This window comes from Callorhinus ursinus, unplaced genomic scaffold (assembly GCF_003265705.2).
Source record: "Callorhinus ursinus isolate GAN/ISIS: 27379988/994484 unplaced genomic scaffold, GSC_fseal_2.0 scaffold25, whole genome shotgun sequence".
Taxonomy (NCBI): Eukaryota; Metazoa; Chordata; class Mammalia; order Carnivora; family Otariidae; genus Callorhinus; species Callorhinus ursinus.
Window position 1 is genome coordinate 11,890,077 of NW_027397087.1, and position 27,939 is coordinate 11,918,015.

General features: G+C 44.0%; 1 protein-coding gene across 1 annotated transcript; it reads left to right on the plus strand.

Moving 5' to 3' along the window:
- SQOR (sulfide quinone oxidoreductase) lies at positions 1–27,565 on the plus strand. Its single transcript, XM_025884150.2, has 9 exons — positions 1–234; positions 2,996–3,166; positions 11,286–11,339; positions 13,615–13,809; positions 16,039–16,248; positions 20,971–21,154; positions 25,444–25,511; positions 25,808–25,986; positions 27,247–27,565. The coding sequence occupies exons 1-9, from the start codon at positions 1–3 to the stop codon at positions 27,302–27,304; spliced, it is 1,353 nt and encodes a 450-aa protein (XP_025739935.1). The 3' UTR covers positions 27,305–27,565.
- The last annotated feature ends 374 nt before the right edge of the window (positions 27,566–27,939 follow it).

The window sequence follows — 27,939 nt, forward strand, 5'->3', positions numbered from 1 at the left end:
ATGACCGCACTGACCACTGTGGTGTCTGGCCCTCGAGCCCGGCTCTTTGCCTGCTTTCTCAGGCTGGGCACTCAGCAGGCTAGCCCCCTTCAGCTGCACACGGGAGCCAGCCTTGCAGCCAAAAACCACTATGAAGTGCTGGTGCTGGGTGGGGGCAGTGGTGGGATCACCATGGCCGCCCGCATGAAGAGGAGAGTGGGTGCGGAGAATGTGGCCATTGTTGAGCCCAGTGAGGTAAGTTTTTGAGCGCTTTTGAGCGCTTGCGTCTGTGTGCAGGTGCGCACGTGTGTTAGGGGATAGAGTGTGGTTGGCTGTCAGGCCCTGTTGCTCTCATGTTTCCAGGTTAGTGCTTCTGGGCACAAAAAGGATTGGGAGAAGGTAGGGAGAGGGAGAGAGGGAGAGGACAGATATCTAGGCTTTTATGTTCTCTGTATTGGTTTCTTAGGGCTGCCGTAACAAATTATCACAAACTGTGTGGCTTAAAACAGTAGGTGTATTCTTTCACGGTTCTGGAGGCTAGAAGTCCAAAGCCAAGGTGTTAACAGGGTCATGCTCCCTCTGAAGGCTGTGGGGAGGAGAAGAAATCTGTCCCATGCCTCTCTCCTAGCTTTGGTGGTTGTGGACAATCTTCGGTGTTCCTAGGCTTATAGCTGGCATCACTCCAATCTCTGCCTCTGTCTTCACGTGGTCTTCTTTCTGTGTGTCTCTAGTGTTTTCATATGACCTTCTTATAAGGACACCAGTCATTGGATTTAGGGCCCACTCTAATCCAGCATGACTTCATCTTGACTTGATTACATCTCTGAAGACCCTATTTCCAAATAAGATCATATTCACAGGTACTGGGGTGAAGACTTCAGCATATCTTTTCGGGAGAGACAGTTCAACCCTAAAAGACCTCCCAATTCCAACCTAGTGTCCAGAGGAAGATCAATGGCCATTATACTTTCCTTTCTCTGTTCTAGTCTGGAGAATGGGTGATGAGTTGAGGGGCAGGGAGGCCTCTGGGAAAGGTGTTAGTGGGATTGATAAATTGAAGTACAAGGGATTATAAACAGATTATATAAAGCAGAAAAAGGTAGAGACACCAGGGGGGAAGCCGGGAAGTGTGTGTCAGGCACTATTTCATGCAAAACATTTTAAGATGATCCAGTAGCTTCAGAAAAAATATTCCAGATTTTTGGTGGTCTGACTGATGTTTCCTGAGGAACTAGGTGTGTACCAGTTGGAAACTGTGTCCTTGGCAGGGAAGCAAAATGGATCCAGTGCCTGTTTGGTGGGGAGGGCAGGTCAAGAAAAGCACATTCCTTTTCAAGAAGTCTACCCAGCCCCCCATGAGGTTGTCCGGGGCTTAGCTGCAGTCTCAGATTGATAGGCTATGATCTGAGAGGGTATGTTCTCGATCATTTTCTTTTTTAAAGTGACTAATTCAGGGTCAGCATTTTATTTTTTTAATTTTTAATTTTTTTAAAAGATTTTATTTATTTATTTGCAAGAGAGAGGGAAAGAGGGAAAGAGAGAGAAAGCATGAGTAGTGGGGAGGGATTGAGGGAGAGGGAGAAGCAGGCTCCCTGTTGAGCAGGGAGTCAGAGTAGGCAGCCAGACATGGGGCTCCCTCCCAGGACCCCGGGATCATGACCCAAGCCCAAGGCAGACGCTTAACTCACTGAGCCACCCAGGTGCCCCAGTGTTTTAAATGACCCACTGGTCTGAGAGCTCCATCAGGGGCCTCTGGTGTGTTGTAACTAACCCATGGGCAGGTCTCCCACTGGGGTAGTCTTGGTAATGAGAAGGGCTCTTCTGAGGCACTGGGCATAATTTGGGAGGCCAGAGTTAATGGCTGTCCTCCCCCATGAGGAAGTGCAGGATGGAAGTCTTTCAAAGGTGCTGCTAGGGGCTCAGGTATTTGGTACTTGCTCTCCTGTGTCTGGTTTAGTGATTGGTGGAGCTGATGCTTGTTTGTAGTCTAAAAAAGAATCTGAGGTTGTATTTTTATTCCTTTTTGTGTTCAAGATGGATTTGAAATCAATGAGTTCTCACCACTGGAGACCTCTGCCTTCCTTCTCTTTGATCACCTCCATTATTGGCTGTACAGATTGCAAAGCCATTTTTCGTATCCTCTTTAACATCTCTGTGGCTGGCAATTCTGTCCAGCCAGTTTGAGGCATTTTGGCAGTGTTGAGAAATTCTTGATCCCCCAGGTCATTCCACGAGTGTATTGGGATTCTCGGAGGCTGTTAGATCAATCTGCCCTTTGCCCATGAGTCTAGAACTTTCAAAACTAACTTAGTTCAAGTGAGGACCATCTGAAGCAAGAAAATTCTAGAAAATAGTGGATATTTGGCACTATGGGGTAGGATCTGGTGCCTACTGGCTTCGGGTATAAAACCTCTGAGAAAGGAGAGGAGAGGGTACTAGGGCCAATAGGGAATGTCTGCAGTCCTCCATAGGCTTGGGAAGCACCGTTGGAAATTCAAGAAGTTTTGAGACCCTTCAAAAGTGGTTGTAAACTTTCCAGACTTACCATAGTCTCCAGATGGTTCTAAGGAACCATATTTAGGCTGCCAGGCTTAATTTTTCTTTATGTCTGTGTGCATAAATGTATCCGTAATACGTGTGTGTCTGTATACACACACACACACACACACACACACACACACACACACACACACACACACACACACAACATGTACATGTTAAGCATCAAATCAACTTTGAGGAACAAATAATACAATGCTCACGAAAGGTAGTTGACGGCTTTTTTCGGATGATCTTGGCAGAATTCTTGGGTTAGGTGACTGCCCTTCAGAGCTTAACATAATAGGAGACACCAGTAGGTGTGTGTGTGGGGGGGGAGACTAACCTTCTAAGGCTTTTCTACATGGTGCTCCAGCGGTTGGGAAGGGTAACTGAGAGTCTAGCTCATGTACCTTTAACTATGACCCTTTTGATCTGTCTCAAATTGAAACGGGCCTCCAAACACTTTGTTTCTCAGAGACATTTCTACCAGCCAATCTGGACACTGGTGGGTGCTGGTGCCAAGCAGTTACCCTCATCTGGCCGTCCCACTGCGAGTGTGGTACCATCTGGTGTAGAATGGATCAAAGCTAGAGTGGTTGAGCTGAACCCAGACAAGAACTGCATCCACACAGACAATGGCAAGGAGGTAAGCATCGGGGTCCTTCGGCTTTTGTTAGTCAGGGCTCATGTGAATGCACAGCCATCATCAAACTGGATAGCTGTACGGAGAGAGGGCAACATATATGCATGTGTGTGCATGGGTGCGCGTGTGTGTTGATATTGCACGAGGTGGAAAGTGTGTGGTGGATGGAGGATGGGATAGATGGAAGGAGTGAGTGATGAATAAATGAACAACGAAGACGTGTATTTATTGAACTGTTGCTCAATTCCTCGGTGTGGTATCTTGCATCTGAATGGTTTATTCAACAAATACTACCACTATATGTTAAAATAGCAGCACTTCCTCCTTTTACCTTTGAAACAGCCAGCTTCTCTCCCTGACAGTTGACCTCCCAGAGGAAGACGTTGGAAAATATCCATTCCAGTTATGCCAGGGGGCGCCATGCCAGAGTTGTAAGGGACAGTGTGAGTCCCCATTGTGCGAGGGCTAAGGGGAATTTCTGTTCGTGGAGCTTGAGACTCTCAAGTGCTCAGTACCACTTAGAAGTCGGCTCCTATCACCCAGCGATCAAAGCCCCCGTAGGGATGAGAGCAGGAGGGGGAGATGACAGGCTCAGAAGCCATCTGCAGTGTCATGTCCTCTTGTCTGCTGCCGAGGCAGGAATTTTCACGGAACTGTAGAATCTGGGAGTTGGTGGGGATCTGAAAGGTTTTCAAGTCCAACCACTTCCTCTAAACAGGGACTCATGGGCTACAAGCATTTGTAACTTTTCCTTGGGTCATGGATCTTTCTGAGCACCTAATAAAAGCCTTATCTAGAAAATGCATATACACACCATTTTTTTTTAAATAAAAGATTTTATTTATTTTAGAGAGAGAGAGCATGTGCACACACACACACGGGGAGGGGGCGGAGGAAGAGGGAGGGAGTCCCAAGCAGACTCCCTGCTGAGCACGGAGCCCTCTTGGGGCTCCATCTCAGGACCCTGAGATGATTAAATTTTGCATTTAATTTCATTGAGTTTAGAGCTTTTTTTTAAAAAAAGATACTATTTATTTGAGAGAACGAGTGAGAGAGAGCACAGTGGGGGGGGTAGGGGCAGAGAGAGGGAGAAGCAGACCCCCTGCTGAGCAGAGAGCTCTACCTGGGGCTCAATCCCAGACCCTGAGATCATGGCCTGAGCACAAAGCAGATGCTTGACACGCTGAGCCACCCAGGCGCCCAAATTTAGAGGTTCTTGTAGCCTTTTTCTAAACCTTGATCAGGAGTACCCGCCTTACAGCATTCGTGATCCTTGGCTCTCTAGCTGGCTTGCCTGTCCGCCTGCCTTCCTTCCTCTTCCCACGACTATTTATGAAGCATCCTCTTTCCCGTCTTTGCTTCTTCCTTCTTCCTTTCTTCCTTCCGTCCATCCTCCCTCCCTCCCTTTCTCTTTCTCCCTTTCTTCTTCTTTCCTTCCCTCCCTCCCTTTCCTTCCTTCCCTTCTTTCTTTTTTCTTTTTATTTCTTTATTTTAAAGATTGTATTTATTTATTTGAGAGATAGAGTGAGTGAGAGAGAGAGCGCACGAGCAGGGGCAGGGGCAGAGGAAGAAGCAGGCTCCCCAGGGAGCCCGATGCGGGGCTCGATCCCAGGACCCTGGGATCATGACCCAAGCTGAAGGCAGATGCTCAACCAATTGGGCCACCCAGGCACCCCTCCTTCTTTCTTTCTTTCCTTTTTTTTTTTTTTTTTTAAAGATTTTATTTACTGGGGCACCTGGGTGGCTCAGTTGGTTAAGCATCTGCCTTTGGCTCAGGTCATGATCCCAGGGTCCTGGGATTGAGCCTCATGTCAGGCTCCCTGCTCAGCGGGAGCCTGCCTCTCTCTCTCCTCCCTGCTCATGCTCTCTTCTCACTGTCTCTCTCTCTTAAATACATAAATAAAATCTTTTTTTTAAAAAGGATTTTTTAAAAAAAAAGATTTTATTTATTTGAAAGAGAGAGAGAGCGCGTGCACAGCAAGCAGGGGGAAGAGCAGAGAGAGCAGACTCCCCACTGAGCAGGGAGCCCGATGTGGGGCTCTGTCTGAGGACCCTGAGATCATGACCTGAGCCAAAGGCAGATGCTTAACCGACTGAGCCACCCAGGTGCCCCCCCACTTTTTCTTTTTTAGAGTAAGCTCTAGGGGCGCCTGGGTGGCTCAGTCGGTTGATCATCCTAGTCTTGATTTCAGAGCCCCAGGTTGGGCTCTGAGCTGAGTGTGGAGCCTGCTTAAGATTCTCTCTCCCTCTCCCTCTGCTGGCCCCCCCAACACACACACACACACACACACACACACACACACACTCTCTCTCTCTCTCTCTCTCTCAAAAAAAAATTTAAAGTAAGCTGTATGTCCGCATGGGTCACACTCATGACCCAGAGATCAAGAGCTGCATGCTGTACTGCCTGAGCCAGCCCGGTGCCCCTATTCAATGTCTTCTATAAACTAGATACAGTTTTAGGAATATATGAGTGAACAAAAAGAAACAAAAATCCTTATTTTCCTGGATTTTTATTTCAAGCAGGGGAGGGCATACAATAACCAATAGACATAATAAGTAAATTATACAGTATGTTAGAAGGCAATGAGTTTTTTTTTTTAATTTTATTTATTTATTTTTAAAGATTTTATTTATTTGACAGAGAGAGACACAGCGAGAGAGGGAACACAAGCAGGGGGAGCAGCAGAGGGAGAGGGAGAAGCTGGCATCCCGCCGAGCAGGGAGCCCGATGCGGTCCTTGATTCCAGGAACCTGGGATTATGACCTGAGCCAAAGGCAGATGCTTAACAGCTGAGCCACCCAGGCGCCCCAGAAGGTGATGAGTATTAATGAAAATAAATAGAGCAGAGTAATTGGAATTGGGCCATGTGGGGAGAGGGATTGAATTTAAAATGGGTTGGTCCCAGGGTCAAGGAGTTCTCTGACAACAAGCTTTTCCTCTCCAGGTTTTGGACAGACGGGTCATATGAAAGTTCTGCCTCTGCTGAGTCAGAATCCACTTTTCTGTAGCCTCTTTCATTCTTTCTTGGGCCCCCAGGGTGTTTTTGGCCTTAATACCTCTTTTGTTCCTTGTTTTGTCCGGTAGCATGGCCAAGAGTGTCTTTTTGTTTCTGTGGAGGAACCCTTCAGCTATTTGAAGATGGCTTTTATCGTCTGTGTAAATCTAGTCTTCAGGTAGACTTGTGCCCTGTCTTCACTTTCCTCAGCACTTTCTCCTGTTCTCCAGCGTGGTCTCCAGTGCCCTCGCTGTTCTCTGTGCCCGGCTGTGGACATCATCTGCCCTATTGGTGCCCCCAGGAAAGAGGTTGCCCAGAAGAGTAGGCAACTTTACAGAATGGCCCAGAATAGAGTGGCACTATTCTCTCCCACAACTGGATATAGCCTAAGTTAGCATTTGCCTTTTTTAGCAACCATTAGCACAATGCTGATTCATGCCGGGCTTGAGGTCAGTTCAAATTTCTGGGTCTTTTTTCACATGACCCAGTGTCAAGTCAGGCTTTCTCCATCCATATCTAATATATGGATATACGTAATGGATTAGAATATATATAATAAATTAGGATATATATAGATAGATATATTTGATCTATCTATCTCTATATATATATCAAATACTTAAAAATTATTTATCCCTGTTGATGAACTTATTTTCTCCAGCATCTGCAAGAGAGCAGACAGTATTGAATGGAAGATTGAGCTTTGGGGCTCATTTCCCTTGCCAGTCCACTGTTCCTGGGGCCAGGACGCCTGTCTCTGACAATGTATATCACCTCTTTGGTACAGCAGTGCCTGCCTCCTGATTAGACCCCTTCATATTATATGTATATAGTTTAGAGCCCTCTGCGGTTGGTTTCGTGTGCATCTCAAGAATCATAAACTTGTCTCATCTCTTGAGAATGAGAGGCACTGGTAGGTGTTCTCACTTCTGATCTTGCTTAGACACCTAGGGCTCAGACTCTTAGGAAAGTTGCAGTGTCTTGTTTTAGGGCTGGGGAAGAAGTTGGTGTAAACTTGGCAGGACTTTCTTCCAAGATTTTATTAAGCAAAAGTCTGCTATAGCCAGATCTCAGAAATCTGCTTGTACCTACTCATGGGAGATGTCATCTTGTTGGCTTTAGTTCATGTTACCAACTTGCCTGGATCTTGTGGATTTACGATTCTGTCATCCAGTTAGCATTTTTTTTTTCCCTAGCCATTATCCATGATGGCTTCATTTAAGTTCAAGGTTTTAATTTGATAACATGTCCCTAGGGAGCTTTTTCTACCTTGCATACATTAATGAACATTGTTTAGCAAATATTTTATGCTTAAAATTTACCGAAATCATTCCATTCTTGGTTTATACATTAGTATTTCTTCAAGACTGAGTTGAAGGCTTTTCCTGAAATCCAGACTCAGTGTGTCTCTGACTCTTCCCTGATGCAGGGGTCTGTTTGTCTGGAATGTGTCCCATAGGCTCTGTGTGGACTGGCCCTTATCCTTCTCCAGACTTAACCTGATTCTGGTTCCATTCTCTCTCTCTCGTTTCTGCTCCAGCACATTTTCCTCTCATTTTCTCAAATGCCTTCGCCTCCTTCTTCCCCAGGACATTTGCACATGCTGAACTTACCTCTTTTCCTAGCTAACTCCTACTCATCTTTACTTTAGATATACCCCTTCAGGAAAGCCTTCCCTGACCTACTAGGCTAGGTCAGGTTCCCCCTTGACACACGATCTCGCAGCAGTCTATGATTTAGTAATTATTTGTATGATTATCTGATAATACCTTTCTCACCCACTAGACTGAGTTCTTGGAGGGGTGGGAACAGTATCTTTCTTGTTCAACGTTGTATGTCCAGGACCTAGCACAATATGTCACATAGGAAGTGCTCAGTAAATATTTGTGAGCAAATTGTTTCTTTATCTGTGTAAAATGGGACTAGTAAGGAGTGCTTGGGTGCCTCAGTTGGTTAAGCATCTGACTTTTGATTTCAGCTCAGATCATAATCTCAGGGTCGTGAGATCCTTTGGGCTCTGTGCTGAGTGCAGAGTCTGCTTGTCCCTCTCCCTCCGCTCCTCCTCCTCCTCCTTTCTCTCTCTAAAGTGAATAAGTAAAATCTAAAAAAAAAAAAGGTAATAATACCACCTACCTCATTGGGTTGTTTTGAAGATTAAATGAATTCAAACATGTGAAAGGCTTAGAACAGTATCCTGCAGAGTGAATGCCCAAGAGATGTTACTGTTACTATTTTTAAAAGAACACATGAAAAAAGGGAAAAAGAAATGCTTATTAAGTATCCGCTGCGTGTCAGCGTTGTTCTTGACCCCTAACTGAAAGCAGTTTGCAATCTGTGAACATGTTGGTGCTCTTTTCCTAAATCACCAAGAGACATTTATTTAGTAGATGAGTCTGGAATTTTACAAGGGAGGAACATCCTATTTACTAGGTTGTTAGTATCAGAGTTTACCGCCTCCACTTGCCTGTAGCAAATTAGAATCTTTGCCCATATTTAGCCTTCTGGCAATGTCTGCCCTGTTCCCTGTAATTGCTCCAAAGTCTTGTCTACAAGTTTTTGCAATTGCTTAGAATTTAGATCATCTGGCCTGGGAACTTGAATTTATTCAGAAGGCTTGAGGCTTTCTTTTTGTTCATTGTTCTCTTAGGGTTTAGTCTCCCTCAGTGATTTTTTTTTTTTTCATGATATTAAGCTTGTCTGTTACTGGTCCTTAAAAATAATCAATATTATACTCTAATTAAACAATCTGGGCACACACAAACCAAAGGTTTTTCTTGTTGACTGTGTTCATGTTTTGCCTGTAGATCATCACCCCCAGACCCCATGTCCCATCTGACCTCATTTACCTTGACGACTCAACATAGCTCAGTCAGGTAGTTAATGGACCTGGTACACTTTCCTATGGAACAAGGAATTCCAGGGCGCAGCTCTCTATGGATAGGCAAATCATACAGAGGGAGATGTGTATACTATCTGTCTGCTTTGATAAATTATATATTTCACAAACAACTGAAATCATCCATCTATCCAACAAACATTACTGAGTTCCTCACTTTAATTTCGTGACTATGCTAGATTCCAGGAATATAAAGAATGAAACATAACCTTTAGCCTCTGGATTATTCGATGTAGTAAAGGAAGATATTATTCCTAAATAACGCAACCAGTGCTATAAAGCGTCATGTACACTGTGCTAAGGAAGCTCCCAGAAGGGGCCAGTGGGGAGGGGATTTGAATCATCGGAAGGCCTCACTGTGGAGGTGACCTTGGAGCTGAGCATCCTGGATCCCAGGGCAGGACCTCTGCAGAGACTTAACTGCCCTTGGCTCCTCAGCCTGGACCAAGTACTCTCTGGTCTTGGAGTCCTCTCTCTTCAACTGTGACCTACTCATCTTGCTGCTCTGCTTCTCCTTTTAGTACAAGGTTATGATAATTCATTACAACCCATTACTCCTTTGCCGGGCTCCTGACTTTCATTACGATCACTCTCCACCTCCAGTTTTCTAGGCAAGTCCTGTTTCTTTAGGTCCCTCTGGCTTACACTTTCTGGCCTCAGCTTTCTTCCTTCTGATCTTAAACCCACATTTCTGGGGCGCCTGGGTGGCTCAGTCGTTAAGCGTCTGCCTTCGGCTCGGGTCATGATCCCAGGGTCTGAGATCGAGCCCCGCATGGGGCTCCCTGCTCCGAGGGAGGGAGACGGAGAAGCAGACTCCCCCGCGGAGCCGGGAGCCCGACACGGGGCTCCATCCCAGGACCCTGGGGTCATGACCTGAGCTGAAGGCGGACGCTTAACTGAATGAGCCACCCGGGCGCCCCACAATACACATATTTAAAGAGGGGACTTTTAAGTTTTAAATAGACCATAAGTAAGATCATGTACATTATATCACATCCTTTTCCATGACCCTCCAAAAGGCAGTTTCTAACATAATATTGATCCAATCCATATGGCAGATCAGATTTGTCTGGGATTCACACATGACTCCATATATTTTAAAGTTAATTGTCTCTTTATTATTTTTTATTTTTTTTAAATTTTATTTTATTATGTTATGTTAGTCACCATATAGTACATCATTAGTTTTTGATGTAGTGTTCCATGATTCATTGTTTGCAAATAACACCCAGTGCTCCATGCAGTACATGCCCTCCTTAATACCCATCACTGGGCTAGCCCCTCCCCCCACCCCCCTCCCCTCTAGAACCCTCAGTTTGTTTCTCAGAGTCCATGGTCTCCCATGGTTCGTCTCCCCCTCCGATTCCTCCTCCCTTTCATTTTTCCCTTCCTACTGTCTTCTTCTTTTTTTTTTTTTTTTTAGCATATAATGTATTGTTTCAGAGGTACAGGTCTGTGATTCACCAGTCTTGCACAATTCACAGCACTCACCAAAGCACATACCCTCCCCGATGCCTATCACCCAGCCACCCCATCCCTCCCACCCCCACCACTCCAGCAACCCTCAGTTTGTTTCCTGAGATTAAGAATTCCTCGTATCAGTGAGGCCATATGATACATGTCTTTCTCTGATTGACTTATTTCACTCGGCATAACACCCTCCAGTTCCATCCATGTCGTTGCAAATGGCAAGATCTCATTCCTTTTCATGGCTGCATAATATTCCGTGGTGTGTGTGTGTGTGTGTGTGTGTGTGTGTGTGTGTGTGTGTGTGTACACGTACACACCACATCTTCTTTATCCATTCATCTGTTGATGGACATCTTGGCTCTTTCCAAAGTTTGGCTATTGTTGTCTTTTAAGATTAGGAAGTGCTTCTCCCACCCCTCAGCCGGAGGAAGTGTTAACAGAGGCACCACGCAAATAGTTGTGGCTTCTTTGTATCCTTCTTCATTGTATAAAAACACAGGAGTCTCAAACCCTAGGTAGCCAGGCAGGTTATTCAATACTTGTGAAGCACTGAGGTGTGAGAAACAAGAGAATGGCAGATGTGATGGCAGACAGGAGTGTGCCTCCCTCCCTGTCCCCTCCCTGTCACCCACAGCCTCAAGGCGTCCGCAGTAGAAAATGGAGGCATGGGGGTGGCCACAGGGGGCTAAAGCTGAGTTAGCCCTTGGGCTGCCATTTCTGGGATCCTGGTCTAAAATACCATTGTTTTGTGTTGCAGATCTCCTACAAATATCTTATTATTGCTCTTGGAATCCAGCTGGACTATGAGAAGGTACTATTTTAAACTACTTCTGCATGACACTGGCCTATTTATGCCAAGATCAAATGCTACATTTAGTTGCTTTGTATTCATTTTGGCATGAAAGAGTTCGAAGGGATTCTCTTTTAGTTTTCCTTTTTTCAGCGGTCTTTTTATATGGTTTTTAAAAAATCTTTAAGGTTTTGTCAACGATGTCAGCGATGATGATATGTTTTAGCTTTAAGCTTTAATCCGAGTTTAGCATGTCCATGCGCTAATGGCCATTCTTGCAGAAGAGCAGGCTCTTCCAGACTCACAAGAAAACTACCTTGTGTAGGACTGAGTTGCCTCTTTCTCTGCTCAGTTCCACAGGGTGTCGCATGGTGATGTCCTGCTCCCTGGCCTGGTCAGCCAAAGGGGGAATCAGGTCTCTCTTTCTCTGACGCTCCCTGCCTCTCTCTTCTCCAGAGTTCCTAGGGAAGCAACTCGAATTGTTTGGGGGGGGGGTCATAAACTGCCCTTTGTGACCAGTCTTCCTAAAAGGAACTTGGTTACCACTTTATGGCACCTTTTTCCCTAACAACAACCTCTTCAAACTGGAGACTAGTAATGAAAGAGATAAGAGATCAGCTGTTTGCTTAACTCTTGGATAGTGAGTTTTGCTTTAGGAACCAGGGTCAGGGAGGTCGTGGGAGGAGAACCCGAGGCAGCGGTCGGGAGTCTCAGCATCCGGTTCTGTAAGACTCTAGGTGGGTCTCTCACTCTCGCCCTCCTTCAGTTCCCTCCTCTGTGTCTGGGAGCCAGGACCATTTCCTCACCTACCTCAGAGTCATGCCGTGAATTATCCACCGTTAGCATGGGCTGAGACTTCAGAAACATTAAAATACAAGGAGACTTTTTTAAAGATTTTATTTATTTATTTGAGAGAGAGAGCACGAGAGGGAAGAGGGTCAGAGGGAGAAGCAGACTCCCCACTGAGCAGGGAGCCCGATGGCAGGACCCGATCCCGGGACTCCAGGATCATGACCTGAGCCGAAGGCAGTGGCTTAACCGACTGAGCCACCCAGGCACCCAAAATACAAGGAGATTTTATAAAAATAATAATAATGATCATTATTGTTGTTGAAACTGCTGATATTACAACTACTTAAACTGTAGCAGGAGATAATGGTCAGTAATCAGAGGAATAGTTGCTTTTTACTCTGAGCATTGTGGAGGAGATCCTAGCACTCTGTTTCCTTGACGGCTGAGGGGTGGGTGTTGTGAGGTTGCCTTACAGTCTGGAGAACAGCCTGGGAGGTTCTGAAGGACCAGCCCATCGTCATGACTGGTTTTTGATGGTTCTCTGCTCTTGCTGGAAGAACTGGTGCTTGAGTCTCAACTCAATCTATGCCATCTTCACTGCAGTCTATGAACCTTCTAACACTGGAAGACAAGCGTCCAGCTAATCTTCCTGGCAGCACTACACAGACACTTTGTGGGGCACTTACTGTGTGGGTGCCATTTTTCTAAGCACTTTATGTGTGTGGTCTCATCTCCTACCGCCAACAACCCTCCGAAGCAGTTACTTTTATACTCATTTTACAGATGATGAACATAAACTCGGTGTACATTAGAACCACCTAGAGAGCCAGACAGATTTCTGGGCTTGCCCTTGAGTTTCTGAATCAGTAGGTCTGGGTGGGGCCTGATAATTTGCATTTCTAGCAAGTTCCCAGGAACTGCATTTGAGACCCACTGGCTTAGGGCTATTCGGTAATTTACCCAGGGTCATAACCCTTATAAGTGGAAAAACTGGGACTCGAGCCGGATCTGCGGGGTTCCCAAGTCCATATTTTTAATTACCTGCCTTTACCAAGAGTTTGATTTGGTACAACCTGATAAAGGGTTGTTTAAGTTTGTGATTATTGACAATATGGCTCTTGGTTCTTCCCAGTAAGGCAACTGACTCTCCAAAAAGGAAGCATGGCTGGCTTCTTGTCCTCACCTTGATGGTGGGAAGAGATATGTTCAAATCATGGTCTCAAGGCCAGGGAGGCAAAGGTGTTCCCATGGGCCGAGTCCAGTCTGCAGTCAGCATTGGACTCCAGGCACCACAGTCCTGATCTTAGCAGATCCCTCACCTTCCTGCCTGCTCCAATGGGTGTGAGGCCTGGGGGCTAATGACTGGACCGAAATACTTGAGAGGTTATCGAAATGGCAGAGAACGAAGGCTCACGACAAGAGTTTTTGCGCTTTTCTTAGAAAATTTACACTTGTGAATTTGCACTTTTGTTAAAGAATAAGTTCCTTGTGTGCTTTCTTGCAGATTAAAGGCTTACCTGAAGGTTTTGACCATCCCAAAATAGGGTCCAATTATTCAGTGAAAACGGTAGAGAAGACATGGAAAGCTCTGCAGGACTTTAAGGAGGGCAATGCCATCTTTACCTTCCCAAATACCCCTGTAAAGTGTGCCGGAGCACCCCAGAAGATCATGTATTTGTCAGAAGCCTACTTCAGGAAGGTATGCTTCCTTCCCAGGGATAGAGACAAGGAGAGCAGACAGTGCCAATCCAGTGATGCCAGAAATCCACTTTATCCATGTCAAAATACCTTTTTTATTTATAAATTTTTATTACATATGTACAAAATTATATAATTGGAAGTTTATAAAATAGAAAAAAATGAAGTCGCTATAATCCAATACTTTACTATAGCTGCTGGTATCATTTTGACGTGTCCTTCTATTTTGTTTCCTATACATGTGTTTTTTATTTGTTTTGTTTTGCTTTAGAGCATGTGGTGGGGAGGGGCAGGTGGAGAGGGAGAGAGAGAGAGAGTCTTAAGCAGGCTCCACACCCAGAGTGGAGCCCGCTGCCGGGCTTGATCTCACGACCCTGAGATCGTGACCTGAGTCAAAATCAAGAGTTGGATGCTTAGCCAGCTGAGCCACCCAGGTGCCCCTGTTTTTGTTTTTGTTTTTAATGGTTACAATCATACCATACGAATTTAGATGTACTACTTTTTATTAAATAGTCCTTGTAGAATACTTTTAATGTGTACATAGAAATCTAGTTGGAAGATATGTTAGAGATTGTTTAAGTATTTCCATATAGTTGGACAATCGGTTGTACATTGTTTTTTTTTTTTTAAGATTTTATTTATTTATTTGACAGAGAGACAGTGTGAGAGAGGGAACACAAGCAGGGGGAGTGGGAGAGGGAGAAGCAGGGGGAGCCCAATGTGGGTCTCGATCCCAGGACCCTGGGATCGTGACCTGAACTGAAGGCAGACACTTAACGACTGAGCCACCCAGGCGCCCCACCTTGTTTGTTCTTAAACATAACAATATCCTCAATTGCTCCCACTCAAGTTCAAGGTTATGAGTCTGGCTCTTGATAAACGAAAATACAGTAGGCAAAATGCCAATTCTAAAGGCAAAAATAAATGTTGACATAGAACTTTAGACCTTGGTGGAAAGAGCTGTTTGGGTGGGGACGCTCCGCAGTCCTCCTGCATGTCAGAGCCAGTGTCCGCCCCTCGAGTACACCCGGCGTGAAGCTGCAGGGAAGCTGCTCTCGTCCTCCTGCCCTCGTGGGGGATGTCACATTTAGTTTATCATAGTGTGGTTTGACCTGAGGCAGTGGCAGGATTCAAAGCAGCCTGTGGTTCTGTAAAGGGACAGGTGAGAGAAGGGGAGGGGCAGGTGGGACTGAAGAGCCACCTGAATGTGTGCTTGGAACCCACCCTGGGAAGCCTTCACCTGAATTGGGCAGACCTGTGCCAACCGCCCGGGAGAATGAAGGAACAGTTCGAGTCATCGTTTCTGTTTCTAAGAAATGTCATTCTGGGTCATGAGAATTACTGGATGGCACAGCCTTTTGAGGTTTTTACCCACCTAACTCCTTTCCAATAGTGTGATCCAGGGGCACCTGGGTGGCTTAGTCCATTAAGCGTCTGACTCTTGATTTCAGCTCAGGTCATGATCTCAGGGTCGTGAGATCAAGCCCAACGCCGAGCTCCAGGTCAGACTCTGTGTTTGGCGTGGAGTCTGGTTGAGATTCTCTCTCTGTCTCTCTCTCTCTCCCTCTCCCCTGTGCCTCTCCCAACCTCTCTCTCTCTCTCTCAAAACAAACAGTGTGCTCCAGGTGAACAAATCCTAAAAGGAGCTGAACAAGGGAAAAGGGAGACTAGCTGTTACTTCCCACCTGGAATTCTCTTTGCAAAACTCTTTTCTACCAAGTCTTGGATGGCCAAGAGGAAGTTTCTCTTTCAGGCCCTATGAGATCTTAGGCATTAGGGAAGATACCAGCCTCTGAAACATATGAACAGTACGACTGTGTATGAGCCAATGGGACGGGAACTTGGTTAACTGCTGTTCCCGCAGCACCTAGAACAGTACCGGCCAACTCTAGGACCTCATTAAATACTGACTGAGTGGATGAACAAATGAGTATATGAATAAACAATTCAGCTCGTCTCTCCCTGGACTTGACCTCCATCTCTGGCCTTCACGTGAACGGTGCCCTCTTTAACCCCTGACTCAAAGGTGCACTTAGTTGCGTGTCACTGACAGAAAATAAGAAGGAGACAGTGAATTGGTTCACACCTCGCCCCACCAGTGTATAGTGATGGAGAAAGCTGGTGAGCTTTTCTGAGGGTTTTAATTCTCATCTAGGTTAAAAAAAAAAAAAAAAGGTGGCTGAAGTAATGCTTTGATATTGGTTGTTTCTGTTCTTTCCATTTTTCCCAGACAGGAAAGCGATCCAAGGCTAATATCATTTTCAACACTTCCCTTGGAACCATTTTTGGGGTTAAGAAGTATGCAGCTGCCCTGCAGGAGATCATCCAGGAGAGGAACCTCACCGTTAACTACAAGCAAAACCTCATCGAAGTCCGAGCTGATAGACAAGAGGCTGTTTTTGAGAATCTGGACAAACCTGGAGAGACCCAAGTGATTTCAGTGAGTGGTGAGGTTCAGTTGTCAGCTACACACAGCCGTAGAAGGGCAGCAGTAGGGGAGAAGGTGGATCAAAATGGATGGGGAAGAGAAAGAGGCTGTGTCCCTGGGAGCTGAGGAGTGTTTATCTACTGGTATCAAGTGAATTTTGATCCTATTTTGTATCTCCATTTTTCTTCCCCTGAGTCACTTGAAGTAGCCAAAAATATTTGATGACTTCGGGTGTAGCCTAGAGTTCAGGAAGGGCTTCTGTCAGTGGAGGATTTGGTGATTGTCTTGATTTATGGAGAAACACCCCTGCCTGTGGTTTGTTCACGAGGGATGAGGGGTGTCTTTTAAATATCTTCCACCTGTGCACAAAAGGAGGCACTTCAGAATCCTTGAAAGCTCTTGTGGAGCCATACCCTAACTTGGAAAGATTGAGCCTCTGTATATGGGCTTGGATTCTGCGTGTGTGTTCCTTCTTCTGTGTAGCGGGAGTAGTCCTTCTGTAGAGGCGTATGAGGATTAAGAACAAGATATAAAGGCATCTGGAGAAGCAGTCATGGGAGAATCATTTGTTTATAGCACTCTGGCAAAAGCTGTTAGCAACGAAAAATGGATCACAGTGACATTTTATTCATTCTGCAGTTTTAGGGGAATGAAGGGTTCCATAAAAAAAGGAATTTTGGAATGAGCCAACAACGAATCTTCCAAACATCAAAACTTCACTTTTAAGCTTTTTAGTGCAGGTGTTTTTCTAAAATGTATTGCACACATCTTTCCTTTCTTAACTGGTGTGTATTAACTCTCATTTAAGATGTTACTGATGATTCAAGGTCATAATTTTAAACTTTTATTTGCGAACAGTCTCAAACTTAGAGAAGCTGCAAACATAAAACCAGTACAAAGAAAACTGTATGCTGCGTAGCCTTTATTTAGATTCATTTATTATAGAGTTTTACCCTACTGGCTTTATCATTTGACCTCTCTCTGTCTCTCTACATATAATTAATGTAATATGATATGATATAATGTAATGCAATATAATGTAATATATTCTCAAAGCCTCTAAAGGTGAGTTATATACTTCATACATCATGGCCCTTTACCTAAAGACTTTAGTGTAGATCCTTTAAGAGGTCCCTATTCTTTTACATAACCACAGTACAGTTATCAATTCAGGAAATTTAGCATGGGCACAATATTTTAATCCACCGTTTGTATTCCGGTTTTGTTGATTGGCCCAATAGCATTTACAGTGCTTTTCTCCCTCCAGGGCAAGAACCCAGTCAACAGGCAGGTATTGCCTGTTAATTGTGATGTTTCTTGAGGATCCTTTGATCTGGAACATTTCCACAGCCTTTCTTGGTTGATACTTTGGAATAATACAGCCCATCTCCCACTGCTTTATTTTTTAATAGAATATTCCTCATTCGGGGTTTATGTTTTCTTGTGATATCAGGCTGTGCATTTTAGACTGAAGTACAAGACATAAGCGATGTCGTGTGTTTCTAGTGTCTCACATTTGAGGGCACAGAATGGTCGCCTGCGCCTCATTGATGATGTTTTTTTGGATCACCAGTCAAGAGATGGCCCAATTTCTCCACTGTTTAATTATTATTCTTTTCCCCCCTTGCTACTAATAAGTCTGTGAGAAGACGCTTTAAGACCAAGCAGACACCATACTCCCTCCTCATTAAGCTTCCCACTGGATTTACCATCCACTGATGATTTTTGCCTAATCCAGTCTTTCCTATGGCGGTTGCAAAATGATGATTTTTCCAATCAAGCGTTCTCTCTACCTTTAACAGTAAGCTGTTAGCATTCTGTCTGCAAGAGCCCTCCCTTCTCTCTTAATTCATTAGTTATTGGTATGAACTCATGAGTTTTGTTTTTACCCCCAATGGTTTATAATTCATTACTGTCCCTAAGTATTTTGGTGCTCACGTTGTCCCAGATTTGGTCAGCAGGAGCCCTTTCAAGATGGCGATGCCCTTGTGACTTGTCACCATCATATTTTTGAGCACTTTCCTGCTTTCTGGTGTCACAGGATGTCCCAGGCTCATCTAATAACCGCTTGCCGCAGCTCAGGGTCATAATTTTGAATAGCTCTTATGTAGTTATGCTCCTAGGGCCTACTAGGGCTAGTTATCACCTTATCAAAGGGTCTCAGACTACTCTGTTGTTTGATTTTGTGCGTGTCCTTTTTGTAGCTTTCCAGTTTTCTTCCTTCCTGGCTGTCAGGCAGTTGTAAGTGACCCTAAAAGGTCCCTCCAGCTTCAGCTCTTTTAAGCTGCTGCTGCTAATTCTTTGTTGACTGGAAAATGAGAACATGTTCAATTCTATGTTAAGTAAAAGTGAATGAGCTACAGCGAGGGCCCACAGCATACTTTTCTGAACAAAGTGTATGCGCTTGAGTGCATTAACTTAATTTTGTTATTTGGTCTTTTTTACTTCGGTTCTCAGCTGTGCTCTGGAGAGTTGAAGTTGTGGATGGGGACTTGGATAAATAAATGGTTATTATTCTTCTAAAGGGTTTATAAAGAAGAGAGATATTTGTATCCCCTTTGAGTGATAGGATTTCAGGTCAGATTTTCTTTCCAAACCCAACCCCACTCTTAAAATAGGAATTTCAAAAAATCTACCAAAAGGTGTTGAAGTAGTGGCTGTCAGCCCTGACTGCACACTGGAATCACCTGGGGAGATTTTAAATGTTCTGATGTCTGAGTCTAACCCTCACAGATTTTAATTAATTAGTTTGGGGGGTGGACTGATGATTGGGAGTTTCAAAAGTTCCTCTGATAATTCTCATGTACAAGCAGGATTGAGGACCACCACTGTAAAGAATTAAAAAAAAAGAAAAGAAAGAAAAAGAAAGCCTATAGCCTAACCCCTGCATTGTTCAATGGTCAGCGGTAATGTATTTCTTTATAGATAAGCAAATGGAAGGTGAAGTGACTTGTCCATATAATGACATTCTGTTTTTCATGGTAAACGAACCTATCCCTTCAAGCCAGAGCTTCCAAGACTGTCACCTACAGGTTTCACGTGTCAGAATCTCTAGGAGATTTTGTTCAAGTACAGAGTCCTGGGCCTCACACAGACCCGCTGGATTGGGATCTCGGGGTGGTGGGGCCCAGGAACCTGCATTTCCCACAAGTCTCCTAAATGCTGCTTCTAAACATGAAAGTTTCAAAACTGCTATTCTGAATAGATTATTTATGTTAATGAAGGAGAACCAAGTTATTTGTCATACACGGTTTGTGGAAATAACGTATAAGGGACAAGCTACAGCCAAATGCCAATGTTCAGTAAATCTATAAAGCAGATCTTAGCATCTCTTTTGTAGGTTGTTAGCTCCAGTAAAACTTCATGCCTTTAGGATGATTATGTGGAAATAGCTAACTTTCCTTCTAGCAGAGATGGATGGAATTCATGTGTACTTGTGAAATTTAAGCACATTAACGCCAATGGATAGAGATGACTCTGGTAAGATTTTTCCCTCAGCTAAAAAAAAGTAGTTCTGATTAACTATAAAAAAAATAGACCTAGCCTTAGTAATTTGGTGGGTGATGGTTGTTGGCCATTTCTTGCATTATCCTGCAGACAGGTGTTCCTTTTCCACGGTCATTAACAGAGCCAGGCTCAGGGACCTGTGCTTGTAAAGAACCACTCAAAATCCCCTTGCTGAGGAGCTCTGGTCATTTACAGCACCATTCTACCTTAGGGCTAATGAAACTTATAATGGTCTGAGAGTGGGAATAAAGACAAGCCACCTCTTTAACTCCTTCCACTGTCCATGATTGCCAAGCACTGACAAGGGTGTGGACCTCCTTGTGGAAGCCGGGAGCTATTGAGCATCACAAGGTTGGGACTGCCCTAAGATGCTAAGGTTTTCACCTTAAGGTGAAATGTTTTGCGACCCTTAAATCAGTTTGAAATTGCTACATGGAGTTTATAAGTAATAATAAAAAGATGAAAAAGGATAAACTATAAAATATTACATAAACAAAGTATTACATAAATAAATAAAAAAATTAAGTGAGCTATCTAAATTGATGACGGTGGGTTAGTGCAGTGCTGCAGTTTTTTTGGGGGAAAAAAAAAAATCCACCCTGTCCCCTACACTGTTCAGTAAACCCTTTACTGAATCAGATCCCGCTCTCCTCCAGAATGCTAGCTAATATTCTCACCACCTTTTATTTCACCTTAAATTGGCATTCTGATGGTTTCCTTTATGGATTTTGAGAGTCCACCCGTATTTGGGAATGGTGCTCACTTACCAGCTCTGAACACAGACTTTATAGTTTTCAGGGACTCTGAGCACCTTTTTGCAGAATAACACCCAAGTACCAGACAAGTAGACAGCTGAGGATCAGGGGGAGAGCAACTGAGAAACACCTCCTCCTTTGTTTTAGGAATAATAGAAACGTCAGGGGCTTCTTTTAGAACATTAGTGAAGTTCATTCTGGTGTTTGTGATTCCCCCATGCCTCCTGACCAGAGGGATCATGTTGACTCTCTACGGGGAGACCACAGCAGGCAAGAGAATGGTTAGTTGTTTTACCATGACACTGCCGGGGGGGGTGGGGGTGGTGAAGGTCTTGCAGAGGGTGTGGGTTAGTGCAGTCACGAAGCAGTGGTACACCATGCAGTGTATGGGTGAGGGAGGTCAGGGGACAGCGTGTGAGGCTGGAGACATACTGGAAAAAACCCCAAATTTGGATGCTTTCCTTCTTTGTAGTATGAAATGCTTCATGTGACCCCACCAATGAGCTCGCCAGATGTCCTCAAGACGAGTCCTGTGGCTGATGCTGCCGGTTGGGTGGATGTAGATAAAGAAACTCTTCAACACAAGAAATACCCAAATGTCTTTGGCATTGGGGACTGCACCAACCTTCCCACGTCGAAGACAGCTGCGGCAGTAGGTAAGAGAATGAGCTGGGTTTCTTACTCTCTCAGAATGATGTCACCCTGAGGCACCGTCATAACAAAAACCAAAGCTTGGCACAAACGGCATTCCATTAATGGTGAAACCTTTGTGGCCTAAAAATGACTTCAGCCTCCCTGACACAGAAGCAAGTTGTCCGTGAACTTAGTATCGTGTAAAGAAGAAAGAGTAGCCTGACCTCATCTGCCTTTGTTTAGGTCCGGGGAGTTGTTTGCAGGGGAGGGGGCATTAGGGAGAGGGTACCACCTTTCCAGCTCTCTGGAATTCTGTTACTTCTCATACTGCCACGCTCCTCTCCTTGGCCTTTTTTGCCCATGACACTCGGCAGGCTGGCTATTTTTCTTCTGCTTGAAACACCATAAAGCTGGGGAAGCTGTTTGTTTCCACAGAAAACACATGCAAGTCAATGAAAGCTTGCAGACCATAAAATTGTTCTGTTAGGACAAATACAGTGGAGCGTGCCCTGATTGGTACCCGATTAAGGCCTCAGCCTGGAAAAGTAAATTCGTTACTTCCATGTTCTGCACTAGCAGTGATGAGGAGAATTGTCTTTTAGATGCTATCCTCTCTAGACAAGAACTGTCTTCTCCAAATGCTGTAAAACACAGACCTTCCCGCTACTGGGATGAGAATGTTTTGTGTGAATTGCACACCCGTGGAACAGGTTGTGTTACTTTCACTGTTGCAACCCACGAAGGGCTTTCTAGGAAACCCACTCAGTGTCTTTTTCATTATTAATAATCATTTCCCCCAACTCTTGATTTCAAAAATCTCAAACCTGTGAAAAATTGGAAAGTACAATGAATAGCCAGATAGCCTTCCGATACAAACCAGTTATCATCTTTTGTAACATTGGCTTTATTACTCTGTGTACGTTTTTTTGCTGAGTCATTTGAAAGTGAGTTTTGACATAGTAATACCTCACCCTCAAGTACGTCGACCTGCATCTCTTACAAAAAAGGACTTTCTCCTCTATATCCACAAGACCGTGATCATGTCCAAGAAATTGAACACCGTATTATCTCATAATCATCTCATATATAAGCCAGTTCAGACTTCTCCAGTTTTCATAAAAATGGCCTTTATTACCACCACCCCCCCACCTTAAATCCATGAGCCAGTTAAGAGCTATACACTGCATTGGATGTCATGTCTCTTTGGTTTCCTTTAATCTAGAATAGACCTTCTGACATTTGTTTTTTTTCAATTTCATGACCCTGGCATTTTTGAAGAGTCCAGGTTGGTTGTCTTGTAGAACATCCCATAATTTAGAATTGTCTGGTGGTTTTCTTAAAATTAGATTCAGGTGATCCATTTTGGCAAGACCCTCCACACATGAGGCTGTGTTCCTCCTGCTGCCTCACCTTAGGAGCCCGCCATGTTAGCTTGTCTTGTCCTTGGTGAAGCTAGATTTCATCGCTGAGTGAAGGGGTGCCCGTTGGTTCTCTCCACTGTAAAGGTATCTTTTCTCTTTGTGATTTATAGGCAGACTGCGTGATGATGCTCTAAATTTACATTTCTCTTAATGTAACCTGCTGAATTTATGTGTGGAAAATGCCTGTGGATGCATGTGGGGCCCAGATTACCCAGTGTGTGGCCTACTTTAAACACATTTCATTCACTGTTCTGAAGAGATAATATTAAATATGACTACACAAAAAGTTTTAAGTGAAAAATCTTGCCCCCAGCCCTGCCTTGCATTTGCTGCTTCTGTGTTCCCCCTGAGCACGTAGAGAGTATCCCCGTTGTTTTTACATCTGTTTTTTTCCCAGTTTATATTCTATTATATGGTTGCTCCAGAATTTATTTAATAAGTCTACTCTTAATTTATATTTATGTTGTTTCCATTCTATTTGTATTTCAAACAGTGTGAATGCTTTTATTGCATTCATGTTAAATGCATATATATATATATATATATATATGTCATTTCACATTTTAGGAATGAAATAACAGTAGTCCCAGTGTTCCCCAAGTGGATCTGCATTTCTCATTAGAGTCCCTTCTCCAGGTGTTCTGAATATCCCTAGCAAGGTTTTCACTTGTTTCATAACCCATCCTTGGCTTACTTGCCACCCAGCCAGGTGTCTTACCTCATTCCAGACCACTGTGCTACTGTGAGTGAGACACCATCTTGCCACCTTGAATCTAGCATTCCCGTGGCTCATGCCTCTTTCTCTGCCCCAAGATTCTCCCTTCATTACCCATACCACATCAAGACCAGGATGTGACGTTTAACACAAGTTAACCGAAGGTTTGGGCATAACAGAAGGGGATTATAATACAGGGAAAATCCAGAGCTCACATATACTTTCATACACATACACACACACACACACACACACACACACACCCCTTAAACCTGGACAGTGTGACTGCTTCATGGGTCCCAACCTCTCTGCAGGTGGCACCTGCTGGCCGTTGTTTCTCCTCATCTGTTGGCCTTGATGCCCTGCTGCCGAGGCCTCCTTGGGTCTTCTCAGTAAAGATTCCAAACTCTCTATGGCCCTCAAAGGGGAACAGAGTTTTCCAAAATGGAAATATGATCTTTAGAGATGTTAAAACAATGAAGACAGCCACTTTATATATATATTATATATACATATATTATATATATTATAATCATATATTTAAAAGACTTATTTATTTATTTTAGAGAGAGAGCGAGTGAGCAAGCAGGGGGAGAGAGAATGTCAAGCAAACTCCCCGCTGAGCACAGAGCGTGACGCGGGGCTCGATCTCAGGACCCTGAGATCATGACCCCAGCCGAAATCAAGAGTTGGATGTTTAACCGACTGAGCCACCTAGGCACCCCAGCCAGTTTACGTTTTTAAGCAGAATTATTTATTCCTCATTTGTTTGAACTTCCTCATTTTGGAAAAACATTTATTGCTCTTTTGATTTGGGCATCAGCAAACTATACTCTGCTGGCCAAATGCAACCTGCTGCCTGTTTTTGTACAGCTTGTTTTTGTAGGAATGATTTCTACCAGTGAACATTTATAATCAATTTGATGATAAGGAACACTGTGGTAAGGGAAAGAATTCCATTCTTCTCACTATTACAAAAAATTATTTTTATATTTTGGATTTTGTTAATAAATTTTTTTTGTTTTCTCTCTTGTTATATAATGTCTTTGATATTTGCCTTTATGCCCACAAGATGTAAAATTTTTATTTATGATTTATTTATTTATTTTTTTAGAGACGGAGTAGTGGACAGAGGGAGAGGGAGAGAGAGAATCCTAAGCAGGCTACATGCCCAGCGTGGAGCCCGATGGGGGCGGGGGGCTCCATCTCACTAACCTGAGATCATGACCTGAGTCACAGTCAAGAGTTGGACACTCAACTGACTGAGCCACCCAGGCGCCCCTGTAAAATTTTCCCTTACAGAATAAGTTTGTTGACTCCCGACTTTGGGGATCACAAAACAACCGCTTTAATGAGCATTTTACAGTATAAACATAACCCATCTTTCCTCAAAAGTAAATCTAGTTTTCCACCTCTAGAGATACAAACTGCATGTATTTTTAAAAGGGCAGTTTTGATTACTCAAAATTGAACACAGCCTGGTATTACGGAATTACTGCTAGAGTTTCAGGTGTAAAAATGCTATTGGGTTTGTACTTAAAAAGTTCCTCGTTTTTCAGAGATAGACACAGAAATATTTGTGGGTGAATTGTTGTGACGTTTGCTCTGAAGATACGCCAGAAAAAGAAGGGGCATCTCCGATGGAATAGAGGGAACGAGAATGATAGAGTTTGGATATTTTCATAATAGTCTCCCTCGCTTGCCATCAAAAACCAAAAACATCCATCTACCTGTCTGACTGTCTGTATCTGGTACAGCCTCAGCCAGGGCATTCTAGTACAAAGGAAAGCTCACTGTTCGGCCTCGTTGAATATATCTGAGGCTGTCTGGACAAGGACAAAGGGACATCTGAATAGGCTAGGGGATTCTGGACACACAGACCAAGCTGACAACCATTGACCCCTAGGAGTAGGGGGAGTGGGTTTGGGGTAGGGCCATCCTTACAGTCTTGTTCGGAGAGGTTCAGACTTACAGAGGCATCTGTGTGGGCCTTTGATGAGTTAAAGAACCCTTTCTGGTAGCCAGAACTTTGAGTGGCAAGGTGAGTCATGTTCTAGTAAAAATCTAGAGGGATAGGGAAGAGAGGCTTCTTAACTTGTTTGCATTTAATTGCAAATTAGTTTTCTTGGAAAACCTGGATGCTTATATTCTTCGGACTTTTCCATTTCTCTTCTAGCTGCCCAGTCAGGAATACTTGACAGAACAATTTCTCTAATTATGAAGAATCAAAAACCAATGAAAAAGGTTTGTATGCCATGTAAGAAACCCTGTCTCAATTTTCATCTCCTATTCTGTGTGAAAGCAGTGTTTTCCCTCAATTCTGCCACTTTCTTAATTGGTTTCTTTCACATGGGCACTTTAATTTTTGCCTTTAGCATATATTTTTGTTAGATAATTTCCATTTTTCACTGTACAAAAAATGAAAATATACAAAAAAGAAAGAAAATTGCCGCTATTTGGAGTAAATAATAAATTCTGAAGTATTTCTGTAATACCATAAAAAAAGCCACTTTCCAACTCGGTCTCACATGCAAATTTAGTATGATGGCTACACCTCGTGTCCACTGGTGACTGGCTACAATCGTGTGATTCTTGCGGAGTTCGACTACAACGCTCAGCCACTGGAGACCTTCCCCTTTGACCAGAGCAGAGAGCGACTTACCATGTACCTCATGAAGGCCGACCTGATGCCTTTCCTGTATTGGAATATGATGCTGAGGTAAGGCCATCGCCTAGGGTAGAGACACCCCTCCCTGACTTGTGCAGGGTGGTTGTTTCAAGGAAGCCTTCAAGCTATAGGGGAGATCAGGACCCAAAACAGAACAGGCAGATGGGATCTGCTTTGTTGTGCCTTTTCTCGTGGATGAGTGATGGCAGCCTAGGATCTGTGACCTCAGCCGTACTTGGTGGGAAAGAGGTTGCTCTGGGTGAGGAAGGGAGCCATCCCACATCTGCCAGCCACAGGGGGAGGCAGCCTCTGTCTCTTCATTATCGGCAGTGACCAAGTCTTCTGTCTTCCATGCCCTGGCTCTCTCTCGCTGCCGGATTAACAACAACAACAACAACAATAATAGTAAATCACCTTCACATGTCAAGTACTTTTTCGTCTGCTGCCTTTTGTTTTTATTGTGTTCCAAGAAAAATAAAACATAGTGATTAAGAGCATAAGCTTTGGAGTCAGACTTATGTCTGAGTCCTGCTTCTGTCATTCACTAGCTGACAAGGCAAGTCGCTTAAACACTTTAAGTTTCTTATCTGCAAAATGAAATGAACATTGCCTACCTCACAGGATGAGGATTAATGAGATGACACATAGAAAGACAGCTACATACTAGTAGGCATTCAATAAGTAAATAGAGTAATTAAAATTAATAGTTCTTCTTTGTCCAAAAAATGACAATCTCATTTCACTTGTTCAAACCCTTAAGAGATAGTTAAGTCAGGATATGTACACCAGTGGTTTTCAGCCAGCGGGGGTTTTGCCCCCTAGGGGACATTCGGCAATATCGGGAGACATAATTTGATTGTCACAACTGGAAGGGATGCTTGGGAGCATCTAGTGAGCAGAGGCCAGAGATGTTGCTAAACATCCTGAAAAGCACAAGACAGTCCCACGGCAAAGAAATACCTGGTCCAAAATGTCAGTAGGGCCAAGGTTGAGAAACCCTGACCTATACTTAATTTATGAGCAAATGAGAGTAGAGAGGATTGCAGTTTGCATGTAGTAGAGGCTTCATACCTGTTTGCTGAATTGAGTCTGCATGTCCAGGCTCACATAGCAAGTCTGTGTCAAAGCCAGGATCCAAAGTAGGTTGTCCCCTCCCGGTCATGGGATCTTTCTACTTCATTAGACAAATGTTGTTTTTATGTGCCGAGAAGCATGCTCTGTGAGCAACCTGGCCTCCCTTTCAGCTTCCCACTGCTGAAGTCACCCTCATCTTTTCTGATGCAAATAATCTTCTCCGGTCATTTCTTCCAGGGGCTATTGGGGAGGACCAGCTTTTCTGAGGAAGGTGTTCCATCTGGGTATGAGTTAAGAAGGGCTCAACCCTTGCTCTCCTTGGATGGCTTCTGAACCCAAATCACTGTCGCTGATTGACCAAGAGCCTCACGAAGAACTTAAAACCTAGCCCTGTGCAAAGAGTTTACTGCTGGATCATGGTGACCAAATGCGTCCCTTTTCAGTGCCTCTGGATAGCCACTGTGTGGTCTGCCCAGGATGAGTTTGATTCTTTGGAAGTATTCAAATGAAAGAATAGATTCCTATTTTTTAAATAAAAGCTTGCCATTGATTGAGATTCTGTGAGACAATTTTGTTTTGACTAGTGGAATGAAAAGTTACAGCATTTGGGAGCAGGGGTTGGTGGCGGGAGCTTACCTGTTGCCTACTGTAAGCGTTCCACTGATAGCCGGCATGATTTCACCAGAGCCTGTTTGGATTCACAGAAAGTCACTCCAGGGAAAATACTATTTCAGGTGGTGTGTGCTTACAAGTCCTCTGTGGGGACATGGGGGCTGCTTGTCCCGTTCCTTCTCTTTTAGACTTTGCAGACATTCCCCCACTGAATCTCTTGCAAGTCTTACTCTCTCATGGCACACGCTTTTCAGGAACCTAGGCACCCGGAGGATGAGGTTAGAGGAAGTCTGATGTGTGTGGTGAGCATCTGTTTGA